We start from the raw sequence: 19,967 nt of genomic DNA, 5'->3' as shown, positions 1-19,967 counted from the left end.
TCAATTATTCCCTGCATGGTACACTAGCCCCCCCCATCCCTGCGCACCCCATCAGGCGTCTTGCATTAGACGCTACCCCCGCTAATAGATTCAGCCGCCCGACTTTCCTCTTATGCGTGGAACTACAAGTACAAGGCTGCCCGACAATCTCCCACAAGCCTTTACCCACTGCCGTCAATCATTCCCTGCATGGTACACTACCCCCCCCCCCCATCCCTGCGCACCCCTCTATTTCTGGACGTACACTCCTATGTGTTCTCTTCACACCCCACCCCCCTGCACCCCATCAGGCGTCTTGCATTAGACGCTACCCCCGTTGATAGCTTCAGCCGCCCGACTCTCCTCTTATGCCTGGAACTACAAGTCCAAGGCTGACCGCCAAGCTCCCACAAGCCTCTTATGCCTGGAACTACAAGTCCAAGGCTGACCGCCAAGCTCCCACAAGCCTCTTATGCCTGGAACTACAAGTCCAAGGCTGACCGCCAAGCTCCCACAAGCCTTTACCCACTGCCGTCAATTATTCCCTGCATGGTACACTAGCCCCCCCATCCCTGCGCACCCCATCAGGCGTCTTGCATTAGACGCTACCCCCGCTAATAGATTCAGCCGCCCGACTTTCCTCTTATGCGTGGAACTACAAGTACAAGGCTGCCCGCCAAGCTCCCACAAGCCTTTACCCACTGCCGTCAATTATTCCCTGCATGGTACACTAGCCCCCCCCCATCCCTGCGCACCCCATCAGGCGTCTTGCATTAGACGCTACCCCCGCTAATAGATTCAGCCGCCCGACTTTCCTCTTATGCGTGGAACTACAAGTACAAGGCTGCCCGACAATCTCCCACAAGCCTTTACCCACTGCCGTCAATCATTCCCTGCATGGTACACTACCCCCCCCCCATCCCTGCGCACCCCTCTATTTCTGGACGTACACTCCTATGTGTTCTCTTCACACCCCACCCCCCTGCACCCCATCAGGCGTCTTGCATTAGACGCTACCCCCGTTGATAGCTTCAGCCGCCCGACTCTCCTCTTATGCCTGGAACTACAAGTCCAAGGCTGACCGCCAAGCTCCCACAAGCCTCTTATGCCTGGAACTACAAGTCCAAGGCTGACCGCCAAGCTCCCACAAGCCTCTTATGCCTGGAACTACGAGTCCAAGGCTGACCGCCAAGCTCCCACAAGCCTTTACCCACTGCCGTCAATTATTCCCTGCATGGTACACTAGCCCCCCCCATCCCTGCGCACCCCATCAGGCGTCTTGCATTAGACGCTACCCCCGCTAATAGATTCAGCCGCCCGACTTTCCTCTTATGCGTGGAACTACAAGTACAAGGCTGCCCGCCAAGCTCCCACAAGCCTTTACCCACTGCCGTCAATTATTCCCTGCATGGTACACTAGCCCCCCCCATCCCTGCGCACCCCATCAGGCGTCTTGCATTAGACGCTACCCCCGCTAATAGATTCAGCCGCCCGACTTTCCTCTTATGCGTGGAACTACAAGTACAAGGCTGCCCGACAATCTCCCACAAGCCTTTACCCACTGCCGTCAATCATTCCCTGCATGGTACACTATCCCCCCCCCCCTCCCTGCGCACCCATACTAAACAAATTAAATCATGTTTATGTCTCCCGTACACCCCTATCTGTAGACTCCAAGTCTCTTACATACAAACACCATACTAATCCGAGTCACATAAAGTTCACCACTTATCTTATTGTCTCCTCCAGACCCCATGTCTCTCCTGTCAAAACCTTTGAATGATCACGCACCCAAGAACATGTTGGGTGCGTGTTGTTTTCAAACTCCAAATAATAAACCCCCCCCCCCCCCCCCAGACTATTCTATGCACCCTCATTGAAGTCATCACCCTTCCCAAATTTACACCCCCCCAATCCATCCAAAATGAAAAGCTTCCTCCGCTAATTTCCAAATCAAATACCCTCCTCTAAAGCATTGAACTACAAGTCCAAGGCTGCCCGCCAATCTCCCACAAGCCTTTACCCACTGCCGCCAATCATTCCCTGCATGGTACACTCCCCCCCCCCCCCATCCCTGCGCACCCCTCTATTTCTGGACGTACACTCCTATGTGTTCTCTTCACACCCCACCCCCCTGCACCCCATCAGGCGTCTTGCATTAGACGCTACCCCCGTTGATAGCTTCAGCCGCCCGACTCTCCTCTTATGCCTGGAACTACAAGTCCAAGGCTGACCGCCAAGCTCCCACAAGCCTCTTATGCCTGGAACTACAAGTCCAAGGCTGACCGCCAAGCTCCCACAAGCCTCTTATGCCTGGAACTACAAGTCCAAGGCTGACCGCCAAGCTCCCACAAGCCTCTTATGCCTGGAACTACAAGTCCAAGGCTGCCCGCCAATCTCCCACAAGCCTTTACCCACTGCCGCCAATCATTCCCTGCATGGTACACTCCCCCCCCCCCCCCCCATCCCTGCGCACCCCTCTATTTCTGGACGTACACTCCCATTCTTCTCATACCTCCCCCTGTACCCCTTTATGTGCCTCTAATGAGACTCTGGCACCCACAAAGTTATTTCTATTGCGTGTCGCTACAAGTCTCATTCCAGACCATGAACAATCGTATGACGGCACTCTCCATATATTATTGACAAACCTCTCTAAGTATACATTTTTTATATTTTATACTAGTATAGGTATGTATCCTAATAAAAGTTTTTTATTTAAATCCAATCAATATCCCAACGTTTTACCCTTAAAAAATATTTGTTAATTTTAACCCTCCCACTTATTTAAATTTAAAGTTTTGGTCATTGGTTACATTTGAATATATTTTAACTCTCCTCCCTCTTCAAAATGCTATAAAGAGTTACTCTTAGCTCAGGTCTACATAATCGACATTCATCCAGCCTTCTGATCAAGTACTCATTCGTATTTCAACTATGGCTGATGAACCTTCATGTCGTTTGGTTCCTTCTACAAGAGGAATGCTCTTAAACATAGACGGATATCTTTTGGCAAAAAACAAGCAGCGTGGTGATGTCGTCTATTGGCACTGCACAGAGAGGAAGACCGGCCCTTGTTCATGTTTTGCAAAGACGACCATTGTTGCAGGACAGCACCAACTTAATACTCATGGAGAACATACTCATACTCCGAAGGCTGAAAAAACAGATGTTGCCATTGCCAAGGCATCAATAAAGCAACGTGCAAGGGATACCAATGATCCACCATCTGTAATAATTCAAGCGGTTACTGCCCAAATGCCGTCTACTAGTGCTGCCTGTCTTCCTAACAGTGAATCCCTCCGTAAACTTGTGAAAAGGGTAAGGAGAGCGGATTGCCCACCTGAGCCAACCACACTCGATGATATTGATATCCCACATAATTTGGAATACATTGATGGGATAAAATTTCTTGGAAAGGACAGTACTTTCCACAACGAAAGGACACTATTATTCAGTACAGAAGCTAACTTGCGGAAGCTTCATGAGGCACCGTATTGGGTAATGGATGGCACTTTCAAAACGTGTCCAACCCTATTTAGACAAATATACTCAATTCATGCTATGGTTGGCACAGATGACAGTACGCAACGCTTCGTCCCACTGGTCTATGGATTGCTTAGTAGCAAAAGTGAGGTTTGTTATATCCGTTTTTTAGAAGACCTACAGGATTATGCACAGGAATATGATATTCTATTTTCTCCTCTTTACATTTTGACAGATTTTGAGAATGCTGCAATACAAGCAGCTAAACAAGTTTTTCCGAGTAGCACACATAAGTGTTGCTTGTTTCATTTAGGTCAAAATATTTGGCGAAAAATTCAATCATGTGGCTTATCTGTACAATATGGACGTGATCATGCATTTGCTATGAAACTTAGGAACCTTCAGGCACTTTCCTTCCTCCCAGCAGACGAAATCCCTGCTGCATTTGAACAATTAAAATCAGAAATGCCTCCTAATGCTGCTACATTAGTAACTTATTTTGAGGAGACATATATATTGGGGCGGCTTAGAGAACGAACCAGAAGTCAAAACAGATCTCCCCCACTGTTTCCACCATGCATGTGGTCAGTGCATGACAATATGGTTGGTGGGATTCCAAGGACCCAAAATAAGTTGGAAGGATGGCACAGGAGATGGAATATTCTCCTGGGAGAGAAAAAGTTTGGAGTCTACAAACTTATCTCCTATCTTCACAAGGAGCAACAAATGACCACCAAGCTCATTGAAAAAGTAACCTTTAATGTTGCCCGAACACCAACCAAACGTGAAAATACTGCTCGAGAAGATGCACTACAGAAATGTTTTGCCCAACTTGGTTTCATAGATTTGATGGAATTTCTAAATGCCATTGCCTTCCATCTCAAGTTGGAGTAACTTTAAAACTAATTATAAACATAGTTATTTTTTCATTTTAAAGTTAAGTTTCATATTTTCTATGGTTTATTTTTCATTAGTTGACTTTCAATCATTTAAAATACCATAAAAAAAAAACCACTTTTCACATATTGAATTTTGGGATGCTATCATTACTGGTAAGTAGAATTTTTATAATTATAGAAATTAACTATTATTCAAGTATTTTCTACATTATGTTTTCCATTCTAAAATATACATCAATCAAAAATCTCTAGCTATATTTTAAAGATTTAAAATATAATGGTTTCCCATTTCAGTTTAGCACAGTTGTACCCATGTAATGTTTTTGATAAAGTTTCCCTTCATTAATTTTAACATAAATTTTATTAATATTCTTCAATTAAAACAATTATATTGTTTATCAAACAGATTTACAATATTTTCTATATCAAAACAAATATATATATATATTTGGTTGCACCATTTTTGAAATCCTATTTTTACTGCAACGGTTAGATTTTTTTATTTGCCTAATTCATGGTGTACATGCTGTGGTTCTCCATTTGCTGTTGAAATAAACATCCCAGCATGCACTCTCACAGGTTTGCTTTTATTATATTTAAACATGTTGTCCATGCTTGCTGGGAGGTGTATTTAAAATGCCGAAGGAAACCATGGACTAGGTAATGGTTAGGCAACCTTTGTCTCACCAACTTCTGTGTAACTAAACTACCCAGCATGCACTGCCACAGTGTTGGCATCACTATAATAAAAAAAAAGTTTAAAGGCATGCTGTATGCTGTGGTTCCATAACTCATTTAGACACATGCTGTGTTATCCTGGCCTTATCCTTATGAAATAACTGTTTTTAACACAATGAGATAAATTCTAATTTATGTATAAACTGTAAAAATGCAAAACACTGATAGGTATTAATTAAATTTTTAATGTTTTCTTGTGCATGTAACATACTAAATATTATGATTGGTTAATAACAATCTTACATTGTTACACCTCATTTCTCAAACAAGCAATACCCCCTTCCCTTAAATTTGATTATTTTTTTAAATTATAAAGAATTTATTAGCACACAAATGTCAATATAGTATAGTAGACACTAACTCTAAATTGATGTAACTGTAATGGTCTGCATGCAGGCTCAATCTAGCAGCAGCGATAGCGATGTTCGTACCGCGCATCGCTATCGCAGAGGGGGCTACACATGAGTGATATGTGCAGAAAATCTAATCAATCTAGTCAGATTGATTAGATTTTAGCCATGGATCTCTCCATGAGTACCCCCCTTAATATTGCTCTCTAAATTGTATACAATTTCAAAGTGCATATCAACTATTCTAAACATTTGCTAACTTTTCTGCATTGCTAATATATTTACTCAATTTTTTTAAATTAGTTTACTGTTCTGACCTCCCAATCATCATCTGCAAGCCAAAGAAGATTTTTTCTCCTTATTACTTTCCAGGTAATATGCATTTTAAAACAATTTGATGTAGATAATTTGTCTTCTATTTATGTACCTTAATCATCTGTTCTAATGTAATAGTTTAATCTTGACATTGTTAATTATATTTTTTTTTCACCTAAACTAGTTATCTTGTTTGCCCTTCCAATCAACTGCAATCCGCTGATTAGGACTCCTCATTATTTGGTTTTGCGGTAACTATACCTATTGAAACAGTTTTTAGCATTTTTATATTTAGCCTGTTTACGTACTTTAATCAGCTCTTAACAAAACATATTACATACATTAAATAATATTTTTAATTTATTTCTTACATAATCTTGTTAACTGTTATGACCTTTGAAATGTCTGATATCCATATCTTCATTTTTAGATTCATTCCTTTTTTTTTTATTTAATTATAATTCTAAACTAAATTGTACTTCTAACATGAATCCTGGAATCATGTACCTTTAAAAATATTAACATATCTAAAATGAACATATTTGCTTTACCTATACACTAATATATATATTACTACACAGGACCATATCTCTAACTTTGGAAATGCCTAGTAAGGATCCACTCTCTATTGTTAATATTACATAACAATAAAATATTATTCAACTGAATATATTTATTTGAAAAAATATCATATTTAACTATATTGTTATGACAGCAATATATTTAACATTTTCCTATTGAATTATTTGAAACAATAACAAAAATAAAATGTTCTTAATTTTTATCCATCATTAATATAAACACTGTCAGATTAGGATGGCAATAGTATTTCCACATCTTCTTCAGAAACTGTGTATATTTACCAAAATATAGTACAATAAGAAAATTATACAATACGAATAAAACAGTGTAATATCTCTCAATGTTTGGGTATTAAAGTTGACAGATTTTTTCCCTTAATGTAAAATAAAAAACGATTACTCTTAGATTAACAAATATGACAAAAAAATTTTTTTTTGTTTTTATATTATTATATAGAAAACACGTAAAAAATGTTCATTTTTTAAATTTTTTTATTGAATCATCATTGTTTGTGCACACAGTGTATGACTATTTTTTCAATACAGGAAAAGAAACTTGATCCACAATGAATCCACAACAAAGAATATGAAAACCATCTTGATCCTACATAACATAATCTGATGCGGTGATATTATTCTTATTAATCTTTATTATAGAAACATATACAATATATTTTTTTCAAGATTTATTTATAAATCTATTACCAGTTATAATATGTTAACCTGTTCAAAGTTCACCCTTTAGAAAATAAAACTTTTATTCATTGAAAATACTATGTTAGCTTATTGTTTTTATTATTATTCCTCATACTTACAGCACCCTAAAACTTAAATGACGCAATATGTGGGAAATACATACGCGTGTATGTCTTTGAGGGAAACATGGGAAATGATGATAGCGTCAATTGGCTAGATGGTTTACGCCATCAAAGAACCATATATATTTGCTAATCTGATCCCATCCTTACCTTCATAATTTTAATTTACAATTCCAATTTTTTATATATCAATATTAAAAATTTACTATTTTGCGAGTTTGGAAGCAAAATTGTGTAATGTGTACATTAAACACACAAATATGTTCCGATTGGTAATCTATTCAAATATTATTGCAAATACAATTAGAATATATAAATAGTGGGAGCGCAGAATGAATCCAATATATTATTTTATTTAAAATATTAATATGTCATCCACATAAAAATGCAGTACATGAACTAGCCTAAGAAAAAACAATTGATATTATATAAATGTAAACGAGACTGCCATATCTCCTGAACAAATATGAATAAAAAACCTTTAATAAACCCTAGTTAGGGCTGCATTAATGCTTCATGAAAATCAGCCGTGCGTCCACGAGCTGAAATGATTGTAAAAAGGAGACTGCTAAAAAGTGCCTCTGTTATAAGTCACTGTCCTCCTTATACACAATAGAATCTCATTGGTAGAGAGTGTCCCAGTACTGGACTTGCGGACAACCGTGCTGTAGTATTATGTGTCAAATGGATAGTGATGGTCAAATTCAATTTGTGGTATATCACCTGATGTAGAAGCCTCTCCGTCAAAGGCGCTGTACTGAGCCGGGTTTGCTGGGGCTCTGTGCAGTGAACGTACAGCTGGTCTCGTCACCGGTGTACCATCCAGATGAACACGGTAGTTTAATTCTGCTGAAGGATGCTGTACCAGTCTGGATATGCAACAGTGTAAAAATACTGGAGCAGCAGATTCTCCGTCCGCTGGTGGAAAAATCTGTATTAATTGCGGCTACGGTCCACTGGATGCATGCGGGTCACAGGGTGTTAAGAGAATATAGCAGTCCAAATGAGGTACTTCAAAGGAGTACCTTAACGCGTTTCTCGTCCCACAACGCTGGCCGTTTCATCAGAAGGAAATGAATTTTATTTCATTTCAAAGGTACTCCTTTGAAGGACCACATTTGGACTGCTATATTCTCCTGACACCCTGTGAGCCGCATGCATCGAGTGGACCGTAGCCGCAATTAATACGGATTTTTACACCAGCGGAGGGAGAATCTGCTGCTCCAGTATTTTTACACTGTTGCATATCCAGACTGGTACAGCATCCTTCAGCAGAATTAAACTACCGTGTTCATCTGGATGGTACACCGGTGACGAGACCAGCTGTACGTTCACTGCACAGAGCCCCAGCAAACCCGGCTCAGTACAGCGCCTTTGACGGAGAGGCTTCTACATCAGGTGATATACCACAAATTGAATTTGACCATCACTATCCATTTGACACATAATACTACAGCACGGTTGTCCGCAAGTCCAGTACTGGGACACTCTCTACCAATGAGATTCTATTGTGTATAAGGAGGACAGTGACTTATAACAGAGGCCCTTTTTAGCAGTCTCCTTTTTACAATCATTTCAGCTCGTGGACGCACGGCTGATTTTCATGAAGCATTAATGCAGCCCTAACTAGGGTTTATTAAAGGTTTTTTATTCATATTTGTTCAGGAGATATGGCAGTCTCGTTTACATTTATATAATATCAATTGTTTTTTCTTAGGCTAGTTCATGTACTGCATTTTTATGTGGATGACATATTAATATTTTAAATAAAACAATATATTTTATTCATTCTGCGCTCCCACTCTTTCTTTTTTCACACTCACTTTGATCCATTGTTGGGGCAGCCCGCCCACAACTGGTGAGCAGCCGCCTGAATCCAACCACATATAGTGTGTGTATTGTAGAGCGCCAATCTTTTGTATATATTTTTAGAATATATAAATGCATTGTTAAGCAAATGCAAATTATTAACAATACAAAACTTGCATTAATTTTTTTGGGATATTATTAGAATATAATATATATATATATATGCATGAACAATCACTGTAATATGGAATATGTGTCTGTACATATATTTTCTCTATTTTTATCTTGAACATATTAGTATGTGAACCCCACCAACATGAACAAAACAAAACAAAACAAAATAAATTTAGAACATTTTCAGGAATGCACGACTTGAAGTATCTCAGAAAGTATATTCCTATTATCGATTTGTCTTTTCAAACAGGACACATGGATGACTCTGTATCCCTCTGTCTTCAGTTCCTTCACCCTGGCTCGCAAGACCGTTTGTGACATATCTAAAAATGAAGTAAAACAGGTAAGTTCTTGAAAGTTAATTTCCATACTTTTGTCCACCTTATCTTTAACTGTAGTCTTCATTTTAAAAGAAATGCAAGGTTTAAAGGTAACAACCCTAATTATAATAAAATATTACAATATATATTTCTCATTGTGACTCTAGATCAGTAGTGCACCGAAGATTTTTCCATCATTGGTATTAACAATGGTTAAGTTAAAGATATACAAGCACTATAGTAATGGGTTCCATCATAAATTATGTTTCACGGCACAGACAAAATTATCATGTCCAAACAACCCCAAAATATTCCAAAAATCCCCATTCAATGGAAGCACTACTGACTAATAAAATACATTCTGAAAGAATGCATTTCTTTGACAAAGCAATGCCGTATTTCTGAGTTTAATTTATTAGTCTGCGGTGCCGATGTTTGATGTATGTATATATATATATATATATATATATATATATATATATAGTGTCAGTTTGTACTGTGCTCCACACAATAAATACAATATGCTGCAGTGACCTCCTCGTCAGCTTGGCATAAGATGACTATGTAGATGAAAGGTAATCGGCTGCACTCACACTGCCGTATTCAATGATGCAAAAAGTGTCCCTTTATTGCCTACATGTTTTGTTAAAAATCCCCTTCTTCAGGGACAGATTTCTGTCCAAATAACTTAAAAATATCTACATATATTTAAAAGTTTATTATATCCTGTTTAACACTCTTCTTCCTTATGTCTTTACTCTTTTTTTATTTGTTTTCCTTTTATATTTCAGGCAACTTTGTCTACATGTGTGTTTCCAGAGCTCTGGTCCTCTACATAAAACAAATATATTTGTATGCTACATGCCAGCATTTTGCTTATACTCCACTCTTGTGATGTCTAAACTTGTAGCCTATAACACTCTGCTAAGACTGTATCCAAAGTAAATCAAATGATTTTTTTTTTTGGAAAAATTTACAAACCATACACAAAATTACAATAGAAAATCAATGTAGGATTAACTTAGTTTCCTATTGAGTTTGGTGATTCAAACTCGCAATTTGAATTAGAAGCCTATGGCTAAAACTAATTAAAAATAATAAATGTTAGTGTTATATGTAGGATTTTTTAAGTGCAGGATGATGATCGTTGAGTAGGGCACATTTGTTATCTTGAGGAAACACATTTTTTATGTTACGTTTTTCAAAAAAAGCATAGCACATATGTCTCACCATATTTAGTTATCTGATAATGCAATCTATATACATTTATTCATTACCTTTAATATTTAAGCTTCATCCTCATCGTTAGCTTCCTGTCTCTTCCAATGTTGAATTTGAATATTTGCACGCTCTAATCTTACTCGAAGATCCATATTCTCATCATAGCTTGAGCTAGGTCGATAAGCCAATTGCAATCTTGAATGCACTTCTGATGCTACAGCTATGCTTCTCAAATTTGTGTTTTCAGGGCTGTATTCAGAGGGTACAGGTGCAGCGGTGGATTTATACTTTCCTGGTGCAGCGGTGGATTCTGAGGGTCCTGAGTCAGCGGGGGATTCTGAGGCAATTTGTCCAGTAGTGGATTCTGAGTGTCCTGGTTTTGGCTTCAATAAATAGGGCCCTGGTGCAGTGGTGGATACATTGAGGCCTCTATAAGCAGTGGATACATAGTCTCCATGTAAGTTGTTGTATACATAGGGTCCTGCTAAAGTGGAGGATACATAGGGTCCTGTAAAAGTAGTGGATACATAGGGTCTTGATGCAGGGATGGATACATAGGGTTCTGCTAAAATTGAGGATACATAGTGTCCTGTTACAGTCGTGGATACAGAGGGTTCTGTTGCAGTGGTGGATACATAGGGTCTTGCTAAAGTGGAGGATACATAGGGTCCTGTAAAAGTAGTGGATACATAGGGTCTTGATGCAGGGATGGATACATAGGGTTCTGCTAAAATTGAGGATACATAGTGTCCTGTTACAGTCGTGGATACAGAGGGTTCTGTTGCAGTGGTGGATACATAGGGTCTTGCTAAAGTTGAGGATACATAGGGTCCTGTAAAAGTAGTGGATACATAGGGTCTTGATGCAGGGATGGATACATAGGGTTCTGCTAAAGTTGAGGATACATAGTGTCCTGTTACAGTCGTGCATACATAGGGTTCTGTTGCAGTGGTGGATACATAGGGTCTTGGTGCAGGGATGGATGCATAGGGTCCTGCAAAAGTGGAGGATACACAGGGTCCTGTTTCACGTATGGATACATAGGGTCCTGATAATGTCGAGGATACATAGGGTCCTGTTAAAGTAGTGGATACATAGGGTCTTGGTGCAGGGATGGATACATAGGGTCCCGCAAAAGTGGAGGATACACAGGGTCCTGTTGCAGGTATGGATACATAGGGTCCTGATAATGTCGAGGATACATAGGGTCCTGTTAAAGTAGTGGATAGATAGGGTCCTGCTGCAGTGGTGGATACATAGGGTCCTGGTAAAGTGTAGGATACATATGGTCCTGTTAAAGTGGTGGAAACATTGGTACTTGCTGCAGCAGTGGATACAGAGTATACTGGTAAAGTGGTGGATACATAGGTTACTGTTGCAGTGGTGGATACATAGGGTCCTGGTAAAGTGGTGGATACATCTGTTCCTGCTGCAGGGGTGGATACAGATTCTCCTGGTAAAGTGGTGTATAGATAGGTTCCAGGTGCAGCGCTCGTTGCATACTCTCTGTGTGTAGAGCTTGTTACATAGTCTCCACGTGTACAGCTGGATACAAAGGTTCCTGCTGTAGCATTGGATATACAAGAAGGATTATCTGATCTGGACATTCTTTGTCTTTCTTCTGTCAACAGTTGCATGAAAGTGGAAATCATGCGTGTGATGGTAATAGTCTCATACTGCCATGCTAGCATTTGATTTATACTGTGCTGCATCTGTTGGTAGTTGATTGCTGCCACATTCTGTGATGAAACAAGATGATCGTAAAAATTTGCAAGAGTGACAAGTGCTTGATTCTGTTGTCTTTGTGTTGTGTTGAGAATCTGTATATTATTATTCAGCTGATTTATTTGATGTTCAATTTTTTTCATTTCTTCATTTCTATTCCTCTCAATTAGCTGCATGGCTTCCTTTAAAGAATCCTGTTGGCTAATGGTTTGTGATCTGCTAACTTCACATTCTGTGTGTATAAAAAGTTCTAGGTACAGTTAATACATCAATTTACAGACAATTTATTAAGTATAGTTAGAAGAACCAAAAAATCAAGTTATAAAAAAACCAGTATCTATTAATGATAGTGGATCTCATTAAAATCTATGTTTTATACATTAAAAAAATTTACCTTGATTTGTAGAGTCCAGGAATTGGTCTTGAAGACCATGGTCAATTACACTAGAATGTGCAGTCTCTGCATTCAATTCCACCTGGTTGGTATCTTCTGTATCAATATTACTTTTCTGGCTGTGCAATACAGGCTCCTCATTAATGTTATCCTGTGTCTGTGTGGCAGTCACCATGTTGCTTTCTATGGCTTAAAACATAATAGATAAATACCATTCATCTTAAACATAGTTTTTAACCATATTGAATATCAATGATAGTAAATTTTATTTATATTGATTAAAATAAATACCTTTATCTAACATTAAAGGGTTTAGCATGGTTGAATTTTCATCCTCCATGAAAGGATCATCCATTGTTGATTGTTCTTGCCTCATGGATGTTTCATTTACCGTGGAAGTCTCTACCGTAGTGGAACTGTGAACCACAGAAGAATATTCTTGCATCATTGATGTTTGGTCCACCGTGGAATGATCATCCACTCTTGCCGAATGTTTCAGCATTGATGGTTCGGCCACAAAGGAAGTATCATCCACTGTCGAAGTATGTTGCAGCATTGATGGTTGGTCCAACATGGTAGCATGGTCCGCTGTTGCATCATGATGCAGCATTGATGGTTCGTCCACCATGGAAGGATTGTCCAATGTTAAAATATGTGGCATCACTGATGGTTCATCCGCAGTTGAAGGAAAATTGTCTGTCATAACTGTTTTTGTTTCAGAAAAAGAAACTTTCCTTGAAATTGTTGTAAAGGAACCTGAAATAAATAATAGGTATATTTAACATTGCATACATATAAATACATAATATTTTATAGACATTACAATATTTCTAGCATTATAAAACTGTGTAAAGCATACCTCAAAAATGTATTTACTTATATTTTTATAGTAATATTTTTTAATACATATAATATTTTATTATATTTATTATTATTATTTTATTACAACAGAAAAAAGCCTTTTTGGCTCAATAATATAGCTTATAATCCAATTTTTGATTTATTTCTACAACATAGGGTAAAACATTATAGCTAGCACAATATTATTTTACAGTAGGAGGGCATGTTTATAAAATTAGAATAAGATGCTAGATAGCATGTGTGTATGTTTTTAGGTTCAACGCTAACTCAGGAAAGAAGGTAGCAATTTACAACACACTGTGGAAATATTTGACTAAAAATCTGTAAAAAAATAATGTGAGTCTAATACAAAGCTCTAACACTTATCTGTGTGGCCGGTAAGGGGGTGACAGTTAAAAATCATTACTGGTCGGCCTTGCGTGGATGAATAGTGACAAGACATAAGTGTATGGAGAAGGGTTGTCGGTAATTAGTTATATAGTAAAAAATTTCAACATGGGTTTTTAATTCTGTTTTTGTTCTCACATTCCTCGTTAAGTGATGTGTTGTGTAAGGTGCCTAGCTCAGCTACCGCTGTATTATTTGCAGGTTCCCATTCCCAATTGTTGTCCAAGTTGATCCTTAAATAGGAAGAAAAATAACTAATTAAATTAAGAAGGTTGGACTCAGGTCTACTTATTTCTCATGTCAATCTAATGACCATGTCTACATAATAAATGTTGACTTTTAGTAGCCCAATCAATGTTTATCTACCTAATGACCTCCTACATGAAAAAATTAAGTTCGGATATCTTACATATATAACATAGTGAGGGTTGCCTGTAGTCCACACATTTACAGCATTTAGAAGAGTAGCATCAGCAGCAGGATTGGGCTGATAAAGAATGGCATAATTCTCCTTTGCGCCTGCAATTTTAACCATTGGCGGCAGCAGCGTTCGTAGAATGTCCTTTATAAGTGTAATTATTGATAATCAATTACAAAGTAATCAGTTAACTTTTGGTATATCTCGTTGATAAAACGAGAGACATAAGTAAGAGATTTTAATTTAATTAATTTATTTTGATTATACTAGCATTTACTTAGCAATGAACTATTTTTTCAGCTAATAATTATATATGTATTTAAAAAAAAAAATTACATTGATTTTTAATTATGACCAAAGTATTTATTTTGGCTCAATAGAACAAAGAAATTAACAGTATATGTTTTCATATGCACTATATTTTGAAATATCTTACATAAACTATTTATTATCTAACTCACGATATAACATCATACAATATTGCAAACATTATTTACTGTTTAGTTGTAACGTTTTTACTTTTGTTTTAAATTTTTTACCAGACTGTTGCTCTTCCAAATTCTTCTGCTTTTTCTTATGTGTTTTCTTTTGATTTTTTTCTTGAGCAACCTTAAGTTCTTTAGCAAATATAAAAAATAAAATAAAAATATTACAGTTACTAAACATTTTAATATCACACACACACACACACACACACACACACACACACACACACACACACACACACACACACACACACACACATTGAGTAAACCTTATCCTAAATGATGGGTTCAGGTACTATTTTGGATATACAATTTGAAAGTATTTGTACTAACTGCATATCATAATGAGATCGCATGGCGATGGTGTCCAAATTGAAGCACAGAGTGCATTTATGTTTAATATACACATTATACACAAACCCGTAAGGTCATTTTATACAATTTTTTAACATACTTTGTGCATTAAACAAAGTGTGTGTATATTTACACAATTAATTTGTTTCATATACACATTATACAAACAGCCTGAAGGTCAATTTATGTAATTTTCTTTATAATGTTGTGTATTAAAATAATTATTTTCACATTTGCCATCATAAAACAAATTTTTCACTATCTTACTCTCCCATTAAAATCTATGTGTAAAAATTTTTTCTTTTATTGATTGATATTGGGATATGGCATACTCCACCTATGTTTGTGTGTATATAGATATAGACACACACACATCTGGTGGATTGATATTTTTCATGGACAATACGATAATATATCTATCTATCTATCTATCTATCTATCTATCTATCTATCTAGATATAGTTATATACATATTTATAGTTTGTAAAATAGTTACCCTGGGAACCAGTGGGTGGCCTCTCGTCATCTTGTACCATTCTAAAGTGCTCTTCTAGTTTTTTCTCCCAAACCTTTTGGAGTTTTCTTCTACACTTTATTTTATGATTTGTCTTCCTCTTACAGTCACGTAGTCTCTTTTTGCAGCTTTCAGGAGTTCGATGTATATCTCGAGCTGTAGACACAGATTTTGCTATTTCTTCCCAAGTATTATTTTTAAATTTCTGGTGTACATTAAAAGCTTCGGGACCAAATAGCTGACATGTATGATGAATAACTTGGTCAATGAGGGTGTCTGTTTCATCATCTGTGAACTTTGGGGCCCTGTGGATGCTTCCTTCATCAGGAGATTCATATTCATCATGAGAAGCATCACTGTGACTCTTCTGACTGTGAGATGTTTCAGCTTCATCTTGAGTAAGTGAGGTTCGTTTTCTGCTACCACCCTCTGCCATTTTTTAAAACTAATACAATATAAATAAAGACAAAGATTTACTAAATAATTCTATATATATGTTCTATAATTTTTTTCTATTAATCATTTATTAATTAAGAATTATGTTTTCAATTTATCTGGAGCCATGCACTGATACTTAGATGCCAAATAATTCACTAGCCTTGAAACATCAATCGATGGTAGTAAACCATCTGTTTCTCCCCATCAATGTTAAAATTATTCAAACCTGATATAGACCTTGAAAAAGGGACAGCATAGTCCAGAAACGCGTTGGTTTGCCATGCTGTGCCTTATTCCATAATCAAGACGGACAATCTCTGCATGCTTTGGGTAACATTTGTGATTCTAAACTCTGGAGCCTACTGCTTTCTCAACACCTGCGGCTCACACCAAATATAAGGGTACGATCACTTTCCTGCCTTCATTGTGAATCACAACGTGTTTGAGATTTTTTTTTTTTCATATTTTTTTTCTTTTATGAAATATTTTACATTATACATTATACATAGCAGCGGATTGGTTGCCATGGCCAACTTCTCCACTGGCTCACTTTAACACACTTTTCAATGCTTCATGAATAGATCACTATGGGAGAGACGTCATGAGATCTCTGCCATAGCAGCGCCGTACAGACACTAGAGGTCAGTAATGACCTCTAGTATCTGTCACTGGAGACGGCTACAGCGGACGCCCACACAGTCCACGGCGTCTGCTGCAGACGGGGAGCGGGCAGGCGGCGGTGACTGCGGACACAGGACGCAGCGCACTGGGCGTATGCACTGCTTGAATGCACAAATAACCGCTCATGGCAATACCAAATCAATATCAGCAGCATAACTATTTCTCAGTAACAGTGTTTTAAGTGGGATGGCCATGGGTGTGTTCAGCTGCGATGTGAAAAGTGTGAGTGGACAAATATGGTCACTAAAGGGTCTATTCATACAGAAAACGAAAACATAATTGCTACTTATCACTACACATCGCATTGCTTTGATGCGATGTATAGCTGTGATAAGTAGCAATTAATGTATACTTACCCTTAAGACGATGCGCTGCGGTGTCTAGGGCTATTGCGGTGAGGTCTGCTCCAGCGGTCCTTCCCAGCGATGCGCGGGGTACAGCGGAGGGTCACTTTGCGCATGCGCAGGGTGTTTACCTCCCGTCAGCCCGCAGTAGTTGCTGTGAGGTCGGGGGGCAGAGCCAGCGCGAGGTGCAGAGCAGTGATCGGGGAAGCATTGAGCTTCCCTGATGTCTCCGCACTACAGTTCAGGTTACGGCGTCCTGAGATGGCGAACCTGGACTCCATGGAGAAGCGGAAAGCAGAGCTTTCCACACCTTCATGAATCGCACTCACCATACAAAGGTATGGTGATGCGATTCAGGCACAGAGCGGGGGTAACGCTGGAGAAGTCAGAGACTTCTACACGTTAACCCGCTCTGTGAATTGCAGTAGGCAGAGAAAAGCCCTGTTTACCGCCAAAAAAAGGTCTTTTCAATGCTACATGAATAGACCCCTAACTGTGCTATGGGAGACCATATATGGTTTCAGTCATAGATGGCCATCCTAGCTTTCCATGAAAGACCCGCTGACCAATCAAAGATCAGGGGTGGTGAGTCACGGGTGCTGTGGTCTAAACTACGATCGTTATAAAAAAAAATATATATATATATATATATATTTTTATAACATACATAAATATTGGTTTAGGCTGAGACAGTGATGTACAGAAAACATAGGTTCTCCACCATCGCTGGGAAAAGTATTCTACATCGGTCATAAACCTTGAATTAATTTGATTCATAGATGAACGATAGTCATCCCTAGTGTATTTATCTATGTGGGATAGCACAAATGTATGTTGTGACAATAATCCTTCCTCACATCCAAGACACAGTTGCCACACCCTGCTGGGCTCTGCAATGTGATAAGGGTTGGGTGACATAGCTGTGTATCTGTGCAGTGATGCTAGATGTCTTTAGCATGATGAACAGGCAGCCAAGCATGGAGTTTAATCGGCGCCATTTTGTAATTGGGAACGTACTGTCAGTCACTCTGACTGCAAAACGGCAATAAAACACAGCTATGTTATCACAAAACCAGATAAGTTTACAAAGCCAGATAAAACTGTTCCAGTAACTGTAGTACGATTGGTTGTAATGGATGCAGGGCCGAGGTGTGGTATGGTTAGCAGAGGGTATCTTTAAGATGGATGTAACACATTAATGTAGATTGCTGCATTTGACTGTCAGAAGGAGTTAATCTAAAAAAACCAAGCAGCTAGTGATAGTGAACTCGGTATTATGTAGATCTTGAGGAGGAAACATTTATAAAGAGTGTGTGTGTTTTGTATTTGTCTGAAACGACCTATATTTTGTTCTAACTGTGAAGAATAGAATTAGATGAAAGTTTGAAATTTACCTTAACAGGAAATACAATTATCTTATTGTAAAAAATCAATAGAATACAGCATACCCGGTTTAGTGGTCTCTGACGCAGTGGGTAAATACAGATTACTTACGCTGACACTCATGAGCGCTGTTCTCAAAATGGCGCCTAAGCAAGGGTCGATCTTGGCTTTTATAATCAATGTGAAACAAACCATCCTACTGCCTAATATTCTAAGTTTCTCATTGGTTCAGCTGTGTGGTAAGATAATGCATCATCTGACATATATCATATCCAACCAATTGGATATCGGAAGCTGAATAATGGGTTTGGTTTGAGGGGGTAGGGCGTTGGACTTTTTAATTATTGGCATGAGTTATTATTTTTTTTTTGGGGAAATATAAACCTTTTGAAAAGTTTAAGGACTAGTGTTAGCTTAACATAAAGCATCCAGCAAGGTCTCATGAATGCCAGGGTGACAAGGGCTGTCATGAATGGCTGTCAAGGGACACACACACACACACACACACACACACACACACACACACACACACACACTCACTCACTCACTCCCACACACTCACTACTTGTCCAACCCATGCTGCCAGGCAGGGATAGCTTGAAGACCTTGGGGCTGTCAGGGATGTGAGAGGGCAGCCTGGGACATGTAGTGCCATGCCTTGTGGGGGAGGACTAGGAGCGTCCCGTTTAGCGGCTAGCCATGGGCGTCTCATCAGTGAAGGCTTGCCGCTGTGCCTTGATGAGGGCGCCCTGTCATCGCGGGGTGCAGGACACACACACACACACAGACACACACACTCACTCACTCCCACACACTCACTACTTGTCCAACCCATGCTGCCAGGCAGGGATAGCTTGAAGACCTTGGGGCTGTCAGGGATGTGAGAGGGCAGCCTGGGACATGTAGTGCCATGCCTTGTGGGGGAGGACTAGGAGCGTCCCGTTTAGCGGCTAGCCATGGGCGTCTCATCAGTGAAGGCTTGCCGCTGTGCCTTGATGAGGGCGCCCTGTCATCGCGGGGTGCAGGACACACACACACACACACACACACACACACACACAGACACACACACTCACTCACTCCCACACACTCACTACTTGTCCAACCCATGCTGCCAGGCAGGGATAGCTTGAAGACATTGGGGCTGTCAGGGATGTGAGAGGGCAGCCTGGGACATGTAGTGCCATGCCTTGTGGGGGAGGACTAGGAGCGTCCCGTTTAGCGGCTAGCCATGGGCGTCTCATCAGTGAAGGCTTGCCGCTGTGCCTTGATGAGGGCGCCCTGTCATCGCGG

The 19,967-nt window shown here is 39.1% G+C and overlaps 1 protein-coding gene and 1 long non-coding RNA gene across 3 annotated transcripts; one reads left to right on the top strand and one right to left on the bottom strand.

Moving 5' to 3' along the window:
- Window positions 1-5,692: 5,692 nt before the first annotated feature.
- Window positions 5,693-13,117, top strand: LOC134928673 (uncharacterized). The gene is made up of 6 exons (XR_010177975.1): window positions 5,693-5,824; window positions 5,952-6,018; window positions 6,895-6,974; window positions 9,400-9,492; window positions 10,261-10,410; window positions 10,938-13,117. It is a non-coding gene; the product is annotated as an uncharacterized LOC134928673 (long non-coding RNA).
- On the bottom strand, window positions 8,968-16,274 carry LOC134928672 (serine-rich adhesin for platelets-like). Of its 2 annotated transcripts, XM_063924651.1 has the most exons (6): window positions 15,811-16,274; window positions 15,015-15,092; window positions 13,101-13,565; window positions 12,810-12,998; window positions 10,747-12,647; window positions 8,968-9,472 (listed from the first exon to the last, which is right to left on the bottom strand). In XM_063924651.1, the coding sequence occupies exons 1-5, from the start codon at window positions 16,262-16,264 to the stop codon at window positions 10,756-10,758; spliced, it is 3,078 nt and encodes a 1,025-aa protein (XP_063780721.1). In that variant the 5' UTR covers window positions 16,265-16,274; the 3' UTR covers window positions 8,968-9,472; window positions 10,747-10,755. The 2 variants fall into 2 exon arrangements, with proteins under 2 accessions (XP_063780721.1, XP_063780720.1); XM_063924650.1 differs by lacking the exon at window positions 8,968-9,472 and having other exon boundaries at window positions 10,547-12,647.
- Window positions 16,275-19,967: the final 3,693 nt, after the last annotated feature.

This window comes from Pseudophryne corroboree, chromosome 5 (genome assembly GCF_028390025.1).
Source record: "Pseudophryne corroboree isolate aPseCor3 chromosome 5, aPseCor3.hap2, whole genome shotgun sequence".
Classification (NCBI taxonomy): domain Eukaryota; kingdom Metazoa; phylum Chordata; class Amphibia; order Anura; family Myobatrachidae; genus Pseudophryne; species Pseudophryne corroboree.
The sequence above is the reverse complement of the archived record's forward strand: the minus strand, read 5'-3'. Positions and strand labels throughout refer to the sequence as shown.